At 39.4% G+C, this 24,457-nt stretch overlaps 1 protein-coding gene across 18 annotated transcripts in view; it reads left to right on the forward strand.

The window, feature by feature from the left end:
* Positions 1–24,457, forward strand: part of TMEM245 (transmembrane protein 245) — a 106,457-nt gene that overhangs the window by 70,683 nt on the left and 11,317 nt on the right. For 14 of the 18 annotated variants that reach the window (XR_012424480.1, XR_012424479.1, XM_005581117.4 and 11 more), the window contains 3 exons: positions 11,927–12,027; positions 13,677–13,851; positions 16,539–16,733. Coding sequence is in view for 16 of the 18 variants with exons in the window: in XM_005581117.4 (XP_005581174.3) it covers positions 11,927–12,027; positions 13,677–13,851; positions 16,539–16,733 (471 nt within the window). In the remaining 2 variants the exon portion in view is untranslated. The remainder of the gene's footprint in view (positions 1–11,926; positions 12,028–13,676; positions 13,852–16,538; positions 16,734–24,457) is intronic. The other 4 variants (XM_065530253.1, XM_074016874.1, XM_065530252.2 and 1 more) reach the window with 1 other exon arrangement.

Here is a 24,457-nt window from a genome sequence, read left to right on the forward strand (position 1 = left end):
ATCAGTCTGGACAACATAGTGAGACCCTGTCTCTATAAAAAAAATTTTAAAAATTGTCTGGGCTTGGTGGCATGCAGCTGTAACCCCAGCTACTTGGGAGGCTGAGGCTGGAGGCTTGCTTGAGGAACTTGAGGTTACAGTGAGTTGTAATCACGCCACTGTGCTCCAGCCTTGGTGACAGAGCTAGATCCTGTTTTCTTTGTTTTTTGGAGATAGATTGCAGTGGTGTGATCTTGGCTCAGTGCAGTCTCTGCCTCCAGAGTTCAAGTGATTCTCCTGCCTCAGCCTCCCAAGTAGCTGGGACTATAGGCGTGCACCACCACACCCGGTTAATTTTTGTATTTTTAGTAGAGACTCGGTTTCACCATGTTGTCCAGGCTGGTCTCAAACTCCTAACCTTAAGTGATCTGCCCACCTCGGCCTCCCAAAATTCTGGGATTACAGGCATGAGCCACCATGCCCGGCCAAGACCCTGTTTCTTAAAAAACAAAAAAACAGACCGGGTGTGGTGGCTCACATCTGTAATTCCAGCACTTTGGGAGACCAAGGCAGGAGGATTGCTCGAGCTCAGGAATTTGAGACAACCTGGGCAGCATAGTGAGACCTTGTCTCTACTAAAAATAAAAAAGATTAGCCAGGCATGGTGGTGTGCATCTGTAGTCCCAGCTACTTAAGAGGCTGAGGTGGTAGGATTGCTTGAGCTTGGAAGATGGAGACTGCAGTGAACTTGGTCACACCACTGCACTGCAGCCTAGGCAACAGAGTAAGACTCTGTCTCAAAAACAAAACAAAATTTAACAATTCAAAGCAGTTTTGATAACCTTCTCTCAAACCTGTGATTTACAAAGATGTAATGGTCTATCTCCATCAGCTTTCCATCAGCAGGATCTTAGACTAGCTCTTAGCATCATGTCACTTGCTTAAGAGAACCCCCGCTTCCACCACCCCCATCTCCAACTTCTTTCAGAACCCTCTGCTGTCAGGATTTCTAGCTTTGCTCCAGAAGGAGAGTAGGTGGCGTTCCTGTTTCTCCTCTGTCCTAAAGCCAAGCTGTGCCCTCCGCGAGGGGTAGGTTGGATACTGGAAATGCAGAATCGTTGTTTATCTCTTAAGTTATAGGCTCTGTATGCACTGGAGGTTCTGGCCAGAAACTTTCATTATGACTTCTGGCATCCATGTATTTACAGGCTTGGTTTCTGAATGAACTTCAACTTTTCCTCCCTATAAGCTCTTTCCAGGTCATTGGCTCTTGACTTCCTTTATCTTTTCCTCTTCATCATTTCTGGTAGGGAGGGCCCTTTTGCAGAGCAGGCCTCTCTCAGCCCCTCTTCCAACCCCTGTTCTCATTGCTCATTAACAAGACTCAACTACATTTTTACTTCTTATGCATACATCTCAAATTAAACCCTCCTATTGTCCATTAGAGCTCCTTTTTCTAATATGTTGTTAACCAGGTAGTCTTAAGTGTCTCTTGAATAGTGAATCTTTGGCTGGCATTTCTGTCTCCACATACTTTTAATAAATACCATTGTCTGGAACTAGTCTTCCACAGAAATCTTGATTTCTTTTTTTTCTCTGATAATTGTATCTTATTGATCTTGGTTTATTTTTTCACTGTGTTCATGTAATAGCTAGTGAGAATCCCACTTTGATTGTTAGAAAACCTTCAGTTAACATTCAAACAGGATGCATGCTCCTAAAATATGATGTCTGTATAACTTTTGCTAAGTTCTCTCCCCTTTTCCTACTAGCAAGGCCTGGATAAGGTCTTCACCAATACCTTGTTTGTGCGATTGGCTATCAAGTGGGATTAAAAAAAAATGCTCTTAACACCTATATAGTGCCCTCAGGTATCCGCATGGGGGCCATCTGTAAAGATTCCAGATTTCGGAGTATATTATCCAGTGTAACAGCATTTGGGGTGAAGCTGTTTTGAAGGAAGTACCGGCTATAGCTTCCCTCCTAAGTCCTATATGACCATTGACTATCATCTTTACTGAATAAATGAAATGATGAAAATTCTAGCAATAGATTATCTTTGTTTATCTAGGATCTTTCTGACTCAAAAAAGCTTTTGCAAATGCTGTACCAAAAAGGAAAGCTAATCTTTTATCTTCCCAATAGGATAAAGCTATTGGAGCAGCCATATCAAAGGCTGGTAGGAATTCTCCAGTCAGTGTGGCTTAAGCCAAGCTTTGCAGAAAAATATCTACCTTGTTCATAAAGAACTTCAGGAAAGATGATGCTTCCATTTTCCTCAAGTAACCTTCATTGTTACTGACTCTTATTCTTAGAAAAATATTTCTATTTTCACATCACAGTTTTGAATTTTCTGTTGTTCTGCTTTCTTAGAGCAGACCATCCTCTAAATGTCTGTCACTTTTTTTCTTACCAAATATGCCACCTTTTTTGTTTTAAACTTAATTCCTAGATGTTGTGTTTGCCAGTCAGTGGTAAGTAAAGCTGTTAGTCACACCTAGGTTCAGCTGATTGAAAGCACATATTCTGTTACACCATGATGCCTTCTTTCAAGAGGAGCTGGTTAGGGAAGATCATGACTTATATTTGTGGACATAAGAGGGTGGCACTTAGAAATTCAGGTCTTTGGCTCAGGAGAGAATTTGAGATTAGAAAGAGTGCTGTCATCTACAGGGATATGAGGAAATCGGTCTTTTACAAATTAGATTTGACTTACCTTCTTGGGAGTGCACACACTAATTATGTATTATAACAGTAGCTCATGTCTTGGTTCCATAGTATACTGGAATTTAAAAACCATTTGTTTTATTATCACCTTACTTTAAATACAGAAAAAAATTTAACAACCTTTGGTACCAGAACTATAGTTGAGTGGTTCTCAGAATTGATAGATTTTTATGAATCTGATAAATATGGTACAGACTAAATGGGTTATGGCCTGAGCCATTTTTCTAACCAAAGCTATATCAAGTTATATAATTTTAAGATTGTAATTCAAGGTGATTTTTTTTTGTAATTTAAGTTCCTAGGGCTGTTTCTTTACTGGCGCAAATTCAAGACTTGAAAGGTACAGGTTTTATAGAGATTCCTCTGAAGAGCTTTCTCCTGTGGAGAAGATGGTAGTGAGTTCTCTAAGAGCTCCTGTTGGATTTTTCATCCTGAAGGTTTGTGTTGAAGAGGCAATATGTTTCTTCATGGAAAAAGATTTTGAGGGAAAAATAAGTGGTTATGATTTATAATTTATAAATGACTCTGAAAATACTGTAATGTCCTCAAAGTGCAGTTTAGCCTACAAATATCAGTGATACCAACTTTTATAAGCATCAGTCATTAATCATCATCTATGTTGCAGCTAAGTGGAAATCATTACATTCATTTTTATGATCTGTGAATAAGTCAAAAGTGGAATTGAAATTGGGTGTTAATTGCATGACCAGACAGTGAAAGTGTCTGCTCGTGAAGCTTTGCCTTCTGAAGTATGTGGCTTCTTTATGATCACTATCTCATTGAAGTTTTGAACATTACTCATTATTTTGAATCTGAATAAGTATTCTTCTCAGTTGAATACATTTGCAATTGGGTTTTCATTTCATGAAGTTTTGAGTCAGTGGCATGCATCCTTTATCCCCAGACCATTTTCCTCTCTTTAGCAGCATGTTGTCTCCTGAATGTATACATCACACCCTTCTTCCCTGATGCTCCCATTCTGCTTGCTCTGGTGGAGATATTGCACATTACTAAGTTGCATGTTGTCACGGCCTCAATGCAATTTAGTGTGTGTGATATTTTCACATGAGTGCATGCACACAGGTATGGCTCTTGCTTGCTGGGATTACAGCTTTTCAGTGCCAGTGGGTGGGCGTCCTGATGAATTAGATAAGAGAATGTGTATGCCATGCAATTCTCATTTGGAAAGTGAACATGCTTCCCACTGGTACCTCCCAATTTTGGAGAAATAAAAGTGTTTGGATTAAAAAAAGTGAGCGTTGATCATTTGGTGAATCAGTGTTTCCATTTTTTGCTTTGAGCAAATGAAATATTTATTACAAATTCTCATTGATTTAAGAGTATAAACAATATTTAAATGTGTAAGGAAGAATGTAAAGCTGTAAGAAAATGTATTTTCATTTATTTGAAGAAATCTTTCCCAACACTGGAATAGAGAAGCAGAAATCTCTTACGCCTATTTGGGGAAATTAAATTAGCTGGAGTTCTTAAATAATAATCAAGACAGTAAAGGTATGCTTAACCTACTTGATGAAAGAATCTCATAAACTTAAGTTTCCAAGGTAAATTACCTTAAAAATGTTTCTTTTAGTTTCTCATTGTGATGCTTTGAAAACTACTAAATTCATTTTAATGGGCTTATAATGGAACTAGTTTTGAGTTACATGTTTACTATTTGCCTATGTAATTGAAACAACCCCTTGTTATTTTTTTAGTTAGCATTAGAGTAAGTGTGCACAATCACTAGGTATTGTCAAGGACACAAAACCATGTATTACTGTATAAAAATATTGAATTAATATTTACTACTGCCATAGCCTCCAGATGATCTAGTGTGATGCTGTCATTCTATGTTTCTCTGTTTCACCACTATTTTGGAGGGTGAGAATGGAAGAATTCCACATAAGCAGCTCATCCCCTGTGCCCCTCAGCAGCTCTCTAGGGCTGAATGCACAGTGTGGCCGTTCCCCTCATGCTGGAAATTTAATGTCAGCCAGGTTGCTATATGACACCCTGTGGAGCTGGGTTTCCAGGGCAAATGAATCAAGAAAGGGAAGATGTGACATCTCAAGGGAGGTTGGGGCTGGGAAGGGGTGGGTAGAGAGAGATGTGTTAAAGGATACAAAAAAAAAAAAAAGGATACAAAACTTAGAAGGAATAAGTTATAATGTACTACAGTACTGTAGAATGACTGTAGTTAACAACAATAAATTAGTTTCAAGTAGCTAGAAGGAAGATATGGAATGCTCCCAACAAAAGAAATGAGGCCAGGTACGGTGGTTCACACCTCAAATCCCAGCACTTTGGGAGGCCAAGGTGGGCAGATCACCTAAGGTCAGGAGTTCAAGACCAGCCTGGCCAACATGGAGAAACCCCATCTCAACTAAAAATACAAAAATTAGCTGGGTGTGGTGGCACACGCCTATAGTCCCAGCTACTCGGGAGGCTGAGGAAGGAGAATTGCTTGAACGCAGGTGGTGGAGATTGCATTGAGCTGTGATCATGCCACTGCACTGCAGCCTGGGCGACAGCGTGAGACTCTGTCTCAAAAAAAAAAAAAAAAAACCAAAATGATAAGTGATCAAGATGATAGATATGCCAATTAACCCATCTGATTACTATACATTATATGTATTGAAGCATTATTATGTACCCCATAAATATGTAGAGAGCTGTCAAGGGAGCTGGGGAGTACTTTTCCCACTGGTAATTGTATATGCTGTGTCTCTAAAAGCTGACTGGTCTCTCACACTAGCTCACTTTCTACTTGAGATATGCCATATTGCAGTGAGGCTAGAATACTGGGAAGAGAAATGACAATCCTTTAGAAAAGAGGGTGGAACCAGTGTAAGGAAATGTGGAGGAGGCAGAATTTCACTTTGAACTCTTCACTTCTCCTTTTCTTCATTATTTTTCTTCTTCCTTAGACAGGTAATTCCTACTCAGCTGTGGTCTAAGGCCCTGTGTACACTGAGTTCATAGAGCTTCTCTGGACTGGCTTGTTACTCTCCCCATCCCACTCCTTGCTTCAAATATCATTCCATTAAAAGCAGGTCATCTGATTAAATCCTGAATTGTCTTGTTATTTTTTTCTTACTCAGTTTAGAAAAGTAGCAAGCACAATCTGGTTTGTCAGAAAAGAGAGGGTTGAGAGCTAAAGTTAAGTGTCAGGAAATGTGTGAAAAAGTAAGTTTCATCCTAGAGTTTATAAAGGATGAAGATCAAGAGCTGGTTAGAAAGAGTTAACATTGTAAACAATCATTTGAAGTCAACTCAAGCTCCTGGTGCAGAGGAGTTATTATTATATATAGTTGTGGAAAGGAGGCATGAATATTCACACCTTTAGTGCCATACGGTATAAATATACAACAGGCTTTATTAGGGGAAAATCCTAGCTGAGAAAAAGCTGATCCTGCCTAACTCTTGGAACTTTTATTCCACAGAGAGGTGTGCTTAGGTGGGGCATAGCTGGATTGGATGCACGATGGCCTACCTTCCAATAGACAGGAATCCTGCCCTGTAATAGTCTATATATAGTATGGGGCAGGAGAGCATCTCTAAGACTATGTAGTAATGGGAGGTCTATGAGTAGGGAATAGGCCTTGTTAGAAAGCGGTGCCTCCAGCTCAGTGGCTGGTGTGTCAGTCTCTTCTTCCGTTGAGCTAAATCAGGTCCACCTGAGCTACCAAAAGGAGGGAGGAAAAGAACCTCCAGAGTCTTTGAATTTGATTCTCATCAACTACTGAGTGCTAGGAGAGCTTGGAGTAAAATTAAAGAACAACTGTCAATAATCTTTGAAGAATCACTGAAGAAAAAGGTCCCAGAAAACCAAGAACAGGCAGATATTTTTTGAGACATAAAGGTGGAAGAAGCCTATATATTCCATAAATTTTAGACTGGTTAACTTGATGTAAGTGTTCTGTCAATTTCTGCAGTAAGTGCTTGACCACATGGTTGTGAGCAGTTACAAAGGGAAGGGTAATGACCATTGGCACCGTGGATTCACACAGCATAAGTCATACACGGTCGCCTTTATGGAATGCCAGAAGCCCACGTCTATCGTGATTTTTGCAAGAGAGTTGATGAACTGTATCATAATGTCTTTCATAGATAATAAGACAGGGAAGTGCTTATTGAATTTGAGTATGCAAAAAAATGTTGACTAACTGGTTGATGTCAACCAATGAATGAATGAAATGGGGAAATGATCTTTCAGTGGTATGATTGTAAGTAATATTCTTGCATTGATTAATGATTTCTGGTAGCCCATTCAAACTATATGGTGCTTGCCATTAGTTATATGCCAGATGACGTTTTATTTGACTTTGGGAGTAAATTATTCCTAGCAGTCTCTGAAATTTAGGTTCCAAAGAACCCTGGAGACGAATGATAATTATATGCCCAGTATTATAGGTTATTTAAAATAACCAAACCAAAACTTGTGTGTGCACAGCATGTAACAGTGGTTGGCACGTAGGGGGTTGTGTGTGCACCTGTAGTCCCAGCTACTTGGGAGGCTGAGGTGAGAGGATCACTTGAGCCTGGGAGGTGGAGGTTGCAATGAGCCAAGATTGCACCACTGCACTCAAGCCTAGGTGACAGATTGACACCCAGTCTCAAAAAAAAATTATCAGCTATACCTTTATTATTAATGAAAGAAGAAAAACAAGTTTAGAAAAAGTCCTTATAAGAGGGAGGAAGTTCTAGAATTAATGGTGATAGTTGCACAAATTATGAGTATAATAAAAACCACTGAATTGTATACATTAAAATGATGGAATTTATGTTATATAAGCTTCATCTCAATAAAAAAATTTTATTAGAAAACAAAGGCAGGAGAGTCAGAATGAAGGAGACATGTGGACAGAAGCAGAGCTGAGAGATGGAGAGAGATTGGAGGATGCCACACTACTAATCTGAAAGATGGAAGATGGGGCCTTGAGCCAAGGAATGAAGGCAGCCTTTAAAAACTGGAAAAGGCTAGTCCAAGTGTGGTTGTATTTACAACTAAATGATCACAACCAGTTACACATTGCTCTGTTGCCTCTCAACTCTCACTGCTTTACTTGGCTAGCCTAAAAAAAAAAACTACTGAAAAAGAAGAGAAAACAGATTCTCCCTTAAATCCTCCAGAAAGAATGTGGCATCTTGGTTTTAGGACTTCTGACCTGAATTATAAGATAAAAAGTATGTTTTAAGCCAATTGAGTTTAGGGTAATTTATTACAGCTGCAACAGGAAACTAACACAGCCCACTACATGCCAAGCACAGTTATGTGCTGTGCACATGCAGGTAGCATACCAAAAAGTTTTAGTTTGGTTATTTTAAATTGTAAGGTGAAATAACCTGTAATACTGGGCATATAATTATCACTGAATTCCAGGGTTCTATGGAACCTAAAATTCAGAGATTGCTAGGAATAATTTACTCCCAAAGTCAAATAAAACTTCATCTGGCACATAACTAATGGCACACACTATGCCTGGCTAATTTTTTGTAGTTATACTAGAGACGGGGTTTCACCTGTTGCCCAGGTTGGTCTTGAATTCCTGGACTCAAGCCATCCACCTGCTTTGGCCTCTGACAGTGTTAGGATTACAGATGTGAACTACCGCAACCAGCCAGGCAACACATAAAAATGCTATATATTTATAGTTTGTAATATAATGTTACATTGTGAAATGGTTAAATCAAGCTAATTCATATATTCATTACGTCACATACCATTTTTGTTGTGAGAACATTTAAGATGTACTCTTTGCAGTTTTAAAGTATACAGTGCATTATTATTAACTGTAGTCACCATGCTGTACAATAGATCGACTGAAATTATTCATCCTAACTGAAACTTTGTACCCTTTGACCATCTCTCAGCCCCTGGCAACCACATCCTACTCTCTATTTCTGTGAGTTCAACTCTTACATTCCAGATGCAGTATTTGTCTATCTGTGCTGCGCCTGGCTTATTTAACTTACCATAGTGTCCTCCAGGATCATCCACGTTGTCGCAAATGACAGGATTTCCTCCTTTTTTAGGGGGGTGCTGAATAATATTTCCTTGTGCACACACCACATTTTCTACTAATAGCCACTGCTTATTGAGCATCCACTGTGCACTACGTCAGTTACTAGGAGCTTCAGATGCATTGTCATTTAGTTTTTCATGAGCTGAATTGTTCTTCCTGCCAGCATCCACTCACATAAAACTGTGAGGTTTAACCTCATACCTTGAGGAGATATGCGGTGCGGTAGGAGGCAGTGGCTTCTGGGTTGGTGTCCGTGGACTCTTAGTTTTTTCTGAATTGAGAGATTAAAGCTAGTATTCGTTATAAAGTTAAATAGATACCATATGACCCAGTATCTCCACTCCTAGGTATTTACAGACGAGAAATGAAAGCATATGTCCCCAAAGACTTGTACACAAATGTTCATAGCAGTATTATTCATAATACCCCCAAACTGGAAACACTTCAAATGCCCATCAACTGGTGAATGGATAAACAAATTCTAGTCGATCTGCATAATGGAATACTACTCAGTAATAAAAAGGAACAAACTACTGACATACTCAACAATGTTGGTGAAGCTCAAAAGCATTATGCTAGGTGCAAGAAACACCAAAAGCACATGACAACGTGAATGTACTCAACACTATTGAAGTGCACACTCAAAATGATTCAGATGCTAAATATTGTGCCATGGATATTTTGCCACAATTTAATACAAAGCTGTATAATGTATGGTTGTGTTTACATGAGATTCTAGAGAAGGCAGAATTATAGTGGCAGCATATCTAATGGCCGTCAGAGGCCAGAGTTTAGGAAGGGTTTGACTATAGAAGGGCATGAGGGAACTTTTTGGGGTGATGGAAATATTCTACATCTTGATTGTAATGATGGTTGTAGAATGTTTATATTTGTCCAAATTACTGAATTGAATGCTTAAAATTGGTGAGTTTTATTATTTGTAAATCATAGTTTAATAAAGCTGATACAAAAAAGAAAAAGTTGCTAGGAATTTGAGGGAGTTAAATTCTGTTTTCTGGTAAATTGTAAGAGGATTTTTCTCTGCTGTTTTATTTATAAAACTTCTTGTGTGCCAGATCACGAGTAATGAGGTAGAAGGGAATATATTGTCTTCTCATCCCTCACTAGGTTACATGAATATGTTTAGTAACTGCAAACAATATATAGTGCATTTAAAAGTTGCCTTGAGAACATTACCAGCAACCAGTATTCTCAGCGGTGAAAGAAAGAAGACTGTGCTGTTTTCTGCACGTGATCCTTACTGGATTGAGCCTTGGTTACTTGCCACCCAGAGGGGTGATTGAGTTGCAATATTCTGTTGCACCTTTGATGTCAACTTATTTTTGGCTTAAAATTTTTTAAATAACATAAGGTTAAGGAAGGATCATGATAGCTCTATCTTTTCCTCACTGACCTCCCTAGTTCTAGACAAATTCTATACTTTTTTCCTTTCTTTTTCTCTGTGGTCAATGATGTCATTATTCCCTCCCCCTCAAAACCTACCTTCTCCCTTGGTCTCCGGGAATACTGCACTCTAGTGATTTTCCTCCTACTACAGAAATGATTTCATTACCTCTCTGGCTGTTATTTCTTTGTCTTTAGGTCCTTTATGAAAACACAACCTGTTGCCCTTTTTTCTCTCCACTTGCCCCTTTAGGATGTCCTATACTCTTCTATAATTATTCTGGTGCGTCTCAGATGTCTTGTTCTGAATTTTCTATTAAGCCTTGTCTCTTATTTCAGCTGCCTCTATGGTATTTTCATCATCCTTTTTGAGTTCCTGTTGCCCTTACTAAACAAACTCCCCTTTTCTTCCATGCTTCTTCCATTCTGGCCTTCTCCATGTCTTTGAGACACTGCTATTATTTCCCCCTCAGGTTTAAAACCTGAAGCTCTGTTATTTTCTTTTTGCTCTGTCCTCTCTGTTTAGTTGTTGAGCAGATCCTTGGTATTTTCTTTGGGGTCTTTCCCTTCCTTTTGGTATTTTTGATACCACTTTATTCTGGGTTCTTGTTGCAGAGTCATATGGCACCTTTATGACATTGTCTAGTGAAAGCTATTGGTCAGGATGACAAAGCAGATTTTATAATTGGGGAGCCATTCTGCCACTGGATCCATGTCCCAGAACCCTACTAAATGACTGAATCACTAGATTACAGGGCTTGACTTTGCTCCTAACAGTATACCTCTTTTGGGATGCTTTAGAAAAGCTTGGTGTTTCCTTTTGCATGTACAAGGTCTCCTTTGCTGCTAACGTCTTCTTTTTCAACTACAGCTTTTCTTCTGTGGTGAACGTATGAGGGTGCTTTCCCTGCACCCCTCTGCACCACCCCATAGAGTCCAGGTTTTTATGATTTTGTGCTGCCTTGAGATTACTTACAGGTTGCTGCCTTTGTGCTCTCTGAACAGTTCCTTATTTCCCCTCCTTACAGTCCTGCCTTACTAATCTTCCAACTGAAAAACACAGAGCACCTGACATTGCAGATTTTCATGTACTGAATTCCTGTATTAGTCACCAAATATATGTGTCTGTTTTTATCTCTCTTGTATTTTTCTCTCTGATTTTACTCTGGAGTTAGGAATCTTTTTTTTTTTCCTATAAATTCTCTCCCAATGACCTGCATTCTTTGATAGAATTTGTAAGAGATGTTACTTTGTAGGCTTAGTTGCGTAGTTTAAGAAACGTAGGAAGGTTTTGTTAAATAAAAGAAAGATGGTGAAATACAAGTTACACTGTCCGTTACTGGCTGTTTCCAAAAGGGGAGGACTGGCCAGAGCCTGGGGTTTCTTAGAGTTTAAACTGTATTCTTGGAAACATGTTATTCACACTTGATTTTCTTTCCATTTGTTTTGGTGGTGAAATATCTGCTTCAGAGTGAAAAGTTGATGAATTATTTCAGAGAATAGGGTATTTTAAGGTGTTTCAGTTATTTTTTCCATCAGAAATTTAAGGAATAGTTAGTAAATATATTTCCAAATAAAACATATTTCATATTACATGAAGAATAACTTAGTAAATGTATTTAAAATAAGGTGTTTATGTTTCTTTGAAATAAAATGAAAACAGCATTCTCAGGCCAGCAGAAAAACTAACGCTATTACTTGATTTGGAATCAAGTGGCCACGTGATTTTTCTGAATCATGATATGACACTGTGTTTATTTACTCTTTATTTTTATCTTTGGGCATTCCAGAGGGGTATTTGATGCTTCCCTCAAAATGGCTGGCTTCTATGGATTGTACACCTGGCTGACTCATACTATATTTGGCATCAATATTGTCTTCATACCATCAGGTAACAACCATATTACACCTTCCACTGTTCTCTGTTTAAGGAAAGTTAAACCATTTTACATACGTCTAGGAAATGTCTACTTCCTCAAGTTTAAAAAACTAAATTTTTTGGCTTGAGATCGAATCTAGTCCACATTAGGAACAGAAATATGATTTATAATGTGTTTGTTGCTGTATCCCCAGCAGCTAGAACCATACCCAGCACATAGTAAAATTGCTATTAGTCTGTTCTGTCACTGCTATGAAGAAATATCTGAGATTAGGTAATTTATAAAGAAGAGGTTTAATTGGCTCACGGTTCTGCAGGCTGTACAGGAAGCATAGTGGCTCCTGCTTTGGGGGAGGCCTCAGGAAACATAATCGTGGTGGAAGGTGAGGGGGAAGCAGGCATGTCTTACATGACTGGAGCAGGAGGAAGAGAGGGGAAAGGTGCTACACAGTTTTAAACAACCAGACTCACGATAACTCACTCACTCACTCACTATCATGAGAACAGCACCTAGGGGTGAAATCTGCCCCCCATGATCCAGTCACCTCCTACCAGGTTTTACCTCCAACATTGGGGATTACAATTTGACATGGAATTTTGATGGGGACACAGATCCAAACCCGTATCAGTTGCCCTAAATGTTTGTTAAATGAATGAATGTTCTAGCACTTGGCATAACACGTAGGACATAATTGACTCTCAGTAATGTTTGAATTGAACTGATTGGCAGGGAGCAATGTGTTGTCAAATAGCTTTGTCCATGAGGGATTACATCCCAGGGCAAGATGAATGCTTCTGAGGGCACATAAGCTGCCTCCATACCTCTTAAGATATGTTGTGGTGGTTCGTCTACTTCTCCTTCCTTTATTTCTATGGCTGCTTGTTTTCCTAAATATCTCTGCCTTCCACATTGGCCTCTACCACTATCCCCCTCTTCCCCATTTGTCTGTGCTTCCTTCTACATTTTCAAGTTCATTCACGTTCTTCCCTACTGTGATGTTCACAAACCTACCCTCTGGCCTGCAAGCACCTTGTGAGGTGGAGTGGTAGACTTTTCATATAGATGAGAGACCAGTTTTCCAAGGTCACGTACCTGGCTTCTGGTAGGACCAGAACTAGAAGGTACATCTGCTTTACTCTTAACCTGGAGAGAAGCCAGATGGAGGAAGAGCGCTTGAACATAACTGCTCTGAACGGGAATGACCTTGAAGCAGGGTCCTTCATCTCAGGATTTTTTCTGTTTATTTTTATTAGAAAGAAGCAAAGTAAAGAATATGCTGAGGTTTAGAAAGTGATTTCTGATTGGGCTTTGGATTCAGTATAAGTTTTGACACATGTTCTGTAGGTATATTTATAGGACCGTATATTAACTATTGATTGAGAGTAACAACTCCAGAACCCTCAAATTCTATTGCTTAAGAAGAGATCCATAAATAAGACACAGACTTGGAAAGATTTTTAGTATCACGTTTTAAGATACTGAGCCTTAGCTAGAAAATTCAGTTAGATAGGGCATATCATTTCCCTAATATTTGAGTTTGTGAGTATTTAACTTGTTTTGTTGGAAATTGTTGAGGAGGAGGAGCTACGGCTTCGATTCTTTTGCTTTGTTAGTGTTTTGCCGATGATGTTAAGTTGCTTTTCTTTTACTCTTTTTTCAGCGTTAGCAGCAATCCTTGGAGCAGTGCCATTCTTGGGGACATACTGGGCAGCAGTACCTGCAGTTCTCGACCTGTGGCTGACACAAGGGTTAGGATGCAAGGCCATTTTACTGTTGATTTTTCATCTCTTGCCAACATACTTTGTAGATACTGCAATCTACTCTGACATATCAGGGTAAGTAAGCCACAGAATTTCTTAAGTTATTAGTGAATCCTCCAGGCATTTCTGTTGTTTTTTTTTTAAAGGAGGATTTTTTCCTCTCGGGTATACAAAAGAACTGGTAGTAGGAGTTTTCAGTGAAATAGCCTTTTGTGTTCCCACTGATATAATGAAATTTTCATTTAAAATAATATTGTTTACAAGGCATGATATTTTGGGGTGTTTTTTTTTTTTTTTTTGGTGGTTGTTGCCTGAAAGTTCCAGAGCAACTTTTTTTTTTTTGAGACAGTATCTCACCCAGACAGCTGGAATGCAGGGTGCAGTCATGGCTCATTGCAGCCTTGAACCTTGAACTCCTAGGCTCAAGCAATCCTCCTGCCTTGAACTCCCCAAGGCACTAGGATTATGGGAATGAACCATCATGCCCTGCCAATATTTTATTATTACATATGTATTATTTATCATTAATATATGATGTCCTGGGTTAAAACCAAATTGTGAATAATTTTGTCTTGATTTAGTGACATTTAACCTAGAAAAGAATTATGACCTGATGTACATCAAATATTTTAAGTACAGTGAACCGTTAATGATTATATTTATCTCTTCTTTGGTTTTGGAGAAAATGATGTTAGATTATATGTCTGAGGATTTCCATGTGAAACCAAATCTCAGCAAGTTAATTTCTGGCAAGCAGAACTCTCTAAAGGTATAATTGGAATCGTTCTGTGATAAATACAGATTAACTCTAAGTCAGAATCAACACTTTAGCCATATAATACAATAAATAAATGTCTGTTTTCATAGGTTTTGGTATCTCTTTTAGAAATTGCACTAAATAAATCAAGCCAGTTCTCAGTCATATTAAAACTTGAGAGAGAAAATTAAAAGGCTGAACGTCATAGTGTGGTTAACTAGTGTGTCACAGTTGACATTTGAGTAGGACTAAGTATGATTTATACTTAAGTGCTTTTATTTCTTTAAACTTTGCTGTACATTTTATATTAAGGTTTACAGCTGGAATTAAAGAAATACTGTCTTTTTTTTTTTTTTTTTTTTTTTTTTTAGGCAAAGCCTCCCTCTGTCACCCAGGCTGGAGTGCAGTGGCACAGTCTCACCTCACTGCATCCTCTGCCTCCCAGGTTCAAGCCATTCTCCTGCCTCAGCCTCCTGAGTAGCTGGGATTACAGGCGTGCACCACCACACCTGGCTAATTTTTGTATTTTTAGTAGAGATGGGGTTTCACCATGTTGGTCAGGCTGATCTTGAACTCCTGACCTCAGGTGATCTGCCTGCCTTGGCCTCCCAAAGTGCTGGGATTACAGGCGTGAGCCACGATGCCCGGCCTAAAATACTGTCTTTAAACGTTGTCATTGGGAAATGAAAGGTTTGGCATAAATTGTTTTAGTTTTTAGTAGGTTAAGCTTTTATTAATAAACTCCCACACGTTTTTTTTTTTTTTAAAGCTTTAAGGCTGGGCATAGTGGTTCAAGCCTGTAATCCTATCACTTTGAGAGGCCGAGGTGGATGGATCACTTGAGCCCAGGAGCTCAAGACCAGCCTGGGAAACATGGTGAAACCCCTTCTGCACAAAAATAAAAAGATTAGTTTGGTGTGGTGGCACATGCCTGTAGTCCCAGCTATTCAGGAGGCTGAGGTGGGAAGGTCATTTGAGCCTGGGAGGTCGAGACTGCATTAAGCCGTGATTGCAGCACTGCACTCCAGCCTGGGTGACGGAACGGGGAAAAAAGCTTTAAGCATTTTTGATAGTTTTCCTTGAATGTGTTGTTTAGGGAAGAAGTTTACTTAGCAAACATTGAATACTGCCCTAAATCATTTTTTTGGAATGAGAAAGACAAACACATTATGAATATAATACATTGGTTTCCTGAAGACTGGTTCTCCACAAGTCTTACTTTGATTTAACTGTAATATAGAACATCCTTCCAGGATATTTAGTTATTTGCCCTTCACTGAATTGTTCTTCTCATCTATGTTTAAAACTAGAAACAAACAGAATGTGACTTATTTCCCAGTCCTTCTGATGTCAGTGGTCCTTTCTTGTCATTGTCAATGTGCTGTGCTACTGTGTTCTATTTTATTTCATTCCACTTCTGTAAGTGATACTGTAATAAGCTGGAGGGCATTTGTGATTCTCCTGTGAAATAGAAATCTTGGGCTTTGTGACAGATATTTTCCTCAGGAGGCCTTTTATCATTACCTGTGTTAAAAACTGTATTTTAGGAGGTTGCCAAAAGTCTGACCTTTGAGTAACAGGGATGCTATCGTCGTTGTTGTTGTCGTATAAAAGCATAATTAACTGAATTATACGCTCACTTAATTATCCTTGATGGAGGAAAACTTAACAGGTGACTCCTAACCAGTCCTAAGCCAACATTAACCCATCATAGGCAGGCACCTGAAATGGGTATAAAATATCTATTAACATTGCTGACTTTATTATTTCATTCCTGGAGCTATAAAAAGAGGCAGATGTCACCCATAGGAAAAAGAAAATCTTGCATCTCAATGTTATTGCAGTCAGTGTTCATTGTATGCATCGAGGTGATCTAAAGAAAGATCTAAAGAAAGCTGATAATATGCCAAAAAGCATAGTGTATTAAAGAATGAACATTGTATTAGAAATGTATTTCAGATTTACTCCAGTTTTTGTGTGTTAAAGGTCATGCTCTTTATTCCAGAGGTGGCCATCCTTACCTGACAGGCTTGGCAGTGGCCGGTGGAGCATACTACCTAGGCCTGGAAGGAGCAATCATCGGGCCTATTCTTCTCTGCATACTTGTGGTTGCTTCCAATATCTATAGTGCCATGCTAGTGAGTCCCACGAATTCAGTGCCCACGCCAAACCAGACCCCATGGCCTGCTCAGACTCAGCGGTGAGTTAAAGCAGAATAATCGTAAGCTGTGTTTATACATTGAGCTGTCCTGTCTCTGTATTTGATAAGTAGCTTCATCCAGACTTGTCAGGATAAAGGTATTTGAGTACCAATGCTGTGATAAAGGTTGCAGAAGACACTAAGTGAATACAAATCGTTGGCAGAGTTTTGGGTTTCACATACCAAGAAAATTTAAAACCTATATTGGGGCAGGGAGCAGTGGCTCACACCTGTAATCCTAGCACTTTGGGAGGCCAAGATGGGTGGATCACCTGAGGTCAGGAGTTCGAGACCAGCCTGGCCAACATGGCGAAACCCCATCTCTACTAAAAATACAAAAATTAGCCGGGTGTGTTGGCGCATGCCTGTGATCCCAGCTGCTCGGGAGGCTGAGGCAGAAGAATTGCTTGATCCTAGGAGGCGGAGGCTGCAGTGAGCCCAGATTGTGCCACTGGACTCCAGCCTGGGCAACAGAATGAGAGTCTGTAGACTCAAAGAAAAAAAAAACCTATATTGTTTGAGAATTGTTAATGTCATGAAAAGCCAAAAATAAAGTTAAAAAATTTAATACCATGTGGAACATGGTATACCAGATTGAAAGAGACTCAAGAAATAGGACAACCAGGCCAGATGCAGTGGCTCACACCGCTAATCCCAGCATTTTGGGAGGCTGAGGTGGGCAAATAACCTGAGGTCAGGAGTTTGAGAGCAGCCTGGCCAACATGGTAAAACCCCATCTCTACTAAAAATACCCAAAAAATTAGCCAGATGTGGTGGCAGGCACCCGTAATCCCAGCTACTCGGGAGGCTGAGGCAGGAGAATCGCTTGAACCTGGGAGGCGGAGGTTGCAGTGAGCCGAGATCATGCCATTGGATTCCAGCCTGGGCAACAGAGTGAGACTCTGTCTCAAAGGAAAAGAAAAAAAAAGGAAAAGAAATAGGACAACCAAATGCATGGCATGAGTCTGGGATAGATTTCTGGATTGGGGATGGGAGGAATCTATAAAGAATATTTCTGAAACAATTGGGGAAATTTGAACGTGGACCATATGTTAAATAATATATCAATGTTAAATTTGGTTTAACCAGTTTAATAATGATACTTCGATAACCAGTGATACAATGATAGCCAGTCATAACCAGTGACACTTTTGTTCTGTAGAAGAATGTCCTTTAAAGATGACCGGTCATGATGTCTGCCACTTATTTGCAAGCAGTTCAGCCAAAACAGAGGGAGAGAGGAAGTGGCTGTAGCAAAATATTAACAACTGGTGAATCTAGATGAAGGACATATGGTTGTTAATTGTACCAGCATTTCAATTTTGTGTAGGTTTATACATTTTTAAAATACAAAGTTGGGAAAAAATTATTTGGGACGCCAATATAGCAACGTGTTATTTTGTAAGTACAAATATGAAAATAACAATTGCTGTTATCTGCTGTCACCAGCATTTCATAAAATAAATTATAATGTTTGAAAAATTTTCCCAATTGTCTTATAATTTTCTTAAATTTCTTTAGGTATAATTTATATATGATGAGGATGTACATCTAAGTAGCCACATATACCTCTAAATAGACAGGTTGATTTTTCCATATACTCACACCCATGTAACCACTACCCATATCATGATATAGAATATTTTTGTTATTCTAGGAGGCTTCTCCCTGCCTCCTCTCAGACCCCACTGCCTGCTGATATTCTAACTGTAGTCACTTTTCATTAGTTTTGCCTGTTTCTGAACTTCATGTAAAAGAAATCATATGGTAGGTACATACTCATATAGTCAGCCCTCTTTGCTCAACAGTGTGTCTCTGTGTGATTCATCCATGTTGTTGGATGTTTTACTCTGTTCATGGGTCATTCTTTCATTGTTGTCTAATCTTCCATTACATGAATATATTGCAGTCACATTTAATCATTGTAGGACTAATAGATATTTGGGTAGTTTGCAGTTTATGTCTGTTATAATTCAAGTTGCTATACTTTCTTTTTAAAAAAAAAATTCTTATTTTGCCATGAACGTTTTTGTACATGTCTTTTGGTGGACATGCGCATAGTACTTACTGTAGTTGGACATATACCTAAAAGTGGAATGTCTGGTTATACATCTGGTTTTAAGTTTAGGTGGATACTTAAAAACAGTTTTCTGTGTCGTGTGCCAGAAATTACATTTTAACAACAAAAAAGTAAGAAGGACAGTCTCAGAATAAAAAGTAAAAGATTTTTAACTTTCCATAAACTATATGCATTTACCTTGTTATCTGCAATTGGAAAACACTAGTTTTCCTGCCACTGGATATTCTTGTATAATCAAGGAGTCATTGACAAGTTGTTTCTGACAATGCATTTAATGAAAATATTTTATGCTTTTATGTAAAATTCTTTAACAACATATGATTCTGTTTAATTTTGTTTTCAGTGTTATATTTTGTGAAAAGAGACATGGTCCTTTAACTCGGGACAAATGCAGTACAGTCTCTGAGTTAGAGCCGGTTAGGGGGCCATTTTAGCCAATGCATGATCCTTACTTGATGACAGGGGAAAATCAGTTTTTCCAAAAGAATAAAAGGAGAGATGCCTCGGTGATTTTGACAAGGGCCTTCCCAATTTGGTAGTGGTGACACTATGATATCCTTTTCTGCCTTTGCCTCTTAAAGACAAGTGCTCAGGTACCTGAGATGCCAGTGTGCTCAAAAGCAACAGAATGCACTTGCTAACTTGAGGCTGTGTTCCATGGGCTTGCCAAACACAAAGAAAAAAGAGAATTGATCAATATTTTGCTGTTATTTTGAGTAAAACTTAATGATTTCAAGTTACTAAAGCAAGAGTTAGTTTTTAAGGCGAAACAAAAGCAACTTAAATGAATTCTTTTAGAGGTAATAAACCTTTTTAACCCTCTCTCTTTCTAAAAGTACAAAATGCTTATGTGGTATGGCGGAGTAGAAAAAGATAATGTGAGGACCCATGTATATAGCCTTTGTCTTTCAAAGTTACTCATGCACGTAGTTTAAAGAGTCAAATTTCTACAAAACTCAGTGAAAAATAAGGGCTTTGCCTTCTCCCTCTTCCTTTTTCTAAGAGGAACCACTTTTTGACCCTAATTATTTTGGTATTTACCTCCATATCTTGAAATGACATGCTTATTTCTGATTTGGTCATGTATAGGCATCATCTAATAACTTCCCACTTGGAAGGTTAGAAGTTAGCTTTCACTACCCATTCCCCTGGAACAAACTGTGATACTGGTTAGATCAGTATTCAGGTTTCACATTATTATGACTTTAAATTATATTCATATTTGAGCCTTGTCATATATTCTAATATTTCTTTACCCCTACGACTTTTGCTTTCTCTTGAGTTAGTAAAGATACTGGTTTTTATTTGCTTTGCTTTCCATGTACTTATAACTAATCCCATCTCAAGCTCCGCACCAGGCACTCGCCTCTCCACTTGGTATGTTCAGTTGCACCAGGCATAGTTGGTCTTCTGAACAAGACTCTCCTGAGTATCTTGGTCTGCCCCATTGGAGTGCTGTCCTTTTGGCTTGCTGTTCAGCTATCACCTTGGATATTCCCTCAACTCTCCCTTGCGTTGGAATCCTTATTTCTTATATCCTATATAATTTTCTTTCTTGATTTATTCCTTTTTGGTGGAGCACATCGTCTTGTAGATTTTCAGGAAAATATGCATAGGAGGTAAATTTTGAGGGACGATGCATGTCTGAAAAAGCTTTTCCTAATGTCATACTTAATCCGATAGCTTTCCTATGTAGAGAATTCTATGCTTGACATTTTTTCTTTAACATTTCTTTATTCATTGTTTTCTAGCTTCTAGGATTGTTGTTAAAAGTCAAGCAATTTTTATTCTTGATTCTTGTTAATTTAACTGTTTGAAGACATATAAGATCTTTTTGTTTATCTGTGTTTTTTGTCCTGATGGGCACTTGCTAAGACCTTTAAAAGTGAAAACTTATGTTCTGGTGTTCTGACATTTTTCTTGAGTTGTTTCATTATTTCCTTTTCTTCTTTCAGAAATTTATTTTATTTTGACGTTGACCCTCATGGACTGGGCATTTCACATTTTAAATACTTTCTTTTTTCACTTGTGTCTTTTTGGCTCCATTTTCTGGGTGATTTCTTCAACTTTATCTTGTAGCTTTACTATAGCACTTTCCATTTCTACTTGCACATGTTTTTCAGTCTCCTTTATTGAGGTGTTATTTCCTTAGAATAAAATGTGCCTTTTTAGCCTAGAGGTTTATGTTTTGTATGACATGTAACAAATTACACGTTTAGCAGCTTACTATACATTTACGACACAGCTTCTATGGGTCAGGAGTTCAAGCAAAACTTGGTTGGTTCCTCTGCTTAGGACCTGACAATCTGCAGTCACAGTTGGGGTTTCATCTGTGGATTGGAGTCCTCTTTCAAGCGGTCCTGTTGTTGGCATAATTCATTTCTTTGTAGTTGTGTAACTGAGACTCATGGCTCCTAGAGGCTGCCTCTCTTCATAGGCAGCTGATAATCTGGGTTTTTGCTTCTTTAAGGCCAGCAGGAGAGTATTTTTCTAACTTCAGTCTCTGACCCCTAGACTTTTTAAAAGAAGAGCTCACCTGATTAGACCTAGCCCACCCAGCATAATTTCTCTTTTTTAAGTCAGCTAATGAGGGACATTTATGACATCTATAAAATCCATCCACCTTTGCCATACATGTTGAGCATCCCAAATCCCAAGTTGGAAACTCTACAGAATCAGAAACTTTTTGAATGCCAACATGATACTCAAAGGAAGTGTTTGTTGGAGCATTTTGGATTTTTTTTTTTTTTTTTTTGAGACAGAGTCTCACTCTGTCACCCAGGCTGGAGTGCAGTGGCACGATCTCGGCTCACTGCAACCTCTGCCTCCCAGATTCAAATGATTCTCCTGCCTCAGCTTCCTGAGTAGCGGGGACTTACAGGTGCATGCCACAACGCCTGGCTAATTTTTGTATTTTTAGTAGAAACAGGGTTTCGCCATGTTGGCCAGGCTGGTCTCCAACTCCTGACCTCAGGTGATCTGCCCTCCTCAACCTCCCAAAGTGCTGGGATTACAGGCATGAGCCACTGCACTCGGCCAGCATTTTTGATTTTGGATTCTTGGATTTGGGGTTAGTATAATGTAAATATTCCCAAATGCAAAAAAGATGTGAATCACTTCTGTTCCCAAGCATTTCAGATAAGGGACACTAACCTGTATTAACAGAACCACAATATCGGGTATTGAAGATGTTTGGCTGTTGGCTCATGTTAAGAATGAGATATGGCCGGGCGCAGTGGCTCACGCCTGTAATCCCAGCACTTCGGGAGGCCACAGTGGGTGAGTCACCTGAGGTCAGGAGTTCAAGACCAGCCTAGCCAACATGGTGAAACCCCGTCTCTACTAAAAATACAAAATTAGTCAGGCATGGTGGCATGCACCTGTAGTCCCCACTACTCGGGAAGCTGAGGCAGGAGAATCATTTGAATCTGGGAAGCAGAGGTTGCAGTGAGCCGAGATTGTGCCACTGTACTCCAGCCTGGGTGACAGAGCGAGACTCTGTCCCAAAAAGAAAAGAGACTCAGAAGCTGTGGTGGATTATGATATGTGTTACCATAATATAATGTGGCAGGGCCACTGCTTTGTCCAGCCCTTAATGTCAGTGATTTTGGTCCCCTTTTTGGGCTCGTGTAGTCCTCAAAGAAAGAGCTTCTAATCTGGCTAGAGACTAAAAGCCTGGCTGCCAGCCTCCCGGGAGCCAGGAGGAGGAAAGGGTCTGGACAGCCTTCAAGATGTAAACATCCACTTAATCTCCCAGTGTTGGGATGGATGCCCACTCTCATTTCTGCCTGTTGTGCACTAGTTCAGAGACTTTTTTTTTTTCTTACCTCCGGAGGGGAAAAACCTCTAGTTTTCTGCCAAGGAGGGGAGAGGGTGGAGTCAGCTGCTTGGCTGGGTGGGAGGTGGGGTGAGGCTATCAGAGGGTGTTGTCTTACTGCTCTTTAAGGAAACTGTAGAGCAGTCCTGTGTTTTCCCCCACCTCCGACTCTACTTCCAGAGTTACTTGATGTCACCAGTTCCTAAGCCTGGGGGATTTCTCCGAATAAATCAAAATGTTTCCTGGCCTTTCTCACTACTGGTTTAAGATTCAGCTTTTTAGGGTCTTGTGTTAGTCTGTTTTTCATTGCTATAAAGGAATTCCTGAGGCTAGAAAATTTATGTAAAGAAAATAAGTTTATTTTGGCTCATGGCTCTTCAGACTGTACAAGAAGTATACTGCCAGCACCTGCTTCTGGTGAGGCCCCAGGAAACTTCCAGTCATGGTGGAAGGCAAAGGGGAAGCAGGTGTGTCACACGGAGAGAGAGGAAGCAAGAGAGATGACAGGCTGTTCTAAACAAACTGCTTTTACCTGAAGGAATAGAGCAAAAACTCATTTATCATTATTGGGGGGAGGGCACCAAGCCATTAATGAGGGATCTGCTCCCATGGCGCAGACACCTCCCACTAGGCCTCACCTTCAACATTAGGGATCACATTTTAACATGAGATTTGCATGGGACAGACAGCCAAACTCTATCACATATGCCAGATCATAGCAGTCCCACCCGCTTTCCACCTTCTTAGTATTTGTTGCTTTTGCCTCTTAGTTCTTTTTTGTTTTCTTTCATGGCCTTTGCTGTCCATGGTGCAGCCACACTGGCTTTCCATCAGGCCTCAGATACACTAGGTGCCATTGAAACTCTGGGCCTTTGTGCTTGCTGGTTTCTCTATGTGGATAATCCTTCATCTGGATAATCCCCCCATCTTTCCTTCTTAAGGAACTCCTAACTATTCAGATCTCAGTTCGAATGTCAGTTCATCAGAGAAGCGTTTCCTACCCCCAAGATTAGGTTATGGCCTCCTTGCCAGTTTAATGTGTTTATAGTTTGTACCTTGTACTTATTTTTTTTGGAGTACAGTTTTCATTTATATACTTGATTATTTTTCTCTCTCCCCCATCCCAACTTGACTATAGTTGCTGTTACTGCCAGGGCCAAGTCTGTTTTAATTACTGATGTCAACCTCTGTCAACAGTATTTTGTACTCAGAATGCTCAATTCCTAGTGGAAGAAATGAATGGGCTGTGAGGGAATAGTAGCTACAGAAGCACCAGCTCTGAAAGGGCTTGGCTTTTTCTAGGAATTTGTATATTGTTACAGTGTGACAATACAGGATAGACGGTTGCATTTTATTAAACAGACATACCTCTTAATTCCATACCGCAAAAAAACTTGTTGGACTACTATCTTCACACAGATGAATGCCCATTCTCCTAAGGAAAGATTGTAGGAAGGAAGACCTTCTCTGCTGCTCACTGTTGATAGTGAGAATGTAGTGGATACAGCACAGTTTTGGGCTGCCAACTATTTTGGCCTCTACTGAATAATCAGAACCTTTCACTTCCTTTGTTCTCTATTAATAGTGGGCTTGTTTAGGGAGATGGGATGGTAGGGAAAGGCAAAAACATCCCTGTAATCATGCGTACTTTCTTGATTTTTGGACAGGATAATCAGACTTGCTTTGATAGACTTCTTTCACTTCTACTAAAAATTGAGCAGCAGTCTGTGAATATTAAAGCCCAGAAAATCCTGTAAGGAGTATATCCCAGGAAGTCTTTGGGGGATGCTATTCTCCATATTATAGTTTTCCTTTGCCCTCTGTTAC

The sequence above is a fragment of the Macaca fascicularis genome, chromosome 15 (assembly GCF_037993035.2).
Source record: "Macaca fascicularis isolate 582-1 chromosome 15, T2T-MFA8v1.1".
Taxonomy (NCBI): domain Eukaryota; kingdom Metazoa; phylum Chordata; class Mammalia; order Primates; family Cercopithecidae; genus Macaca; species Macaca fascicularis.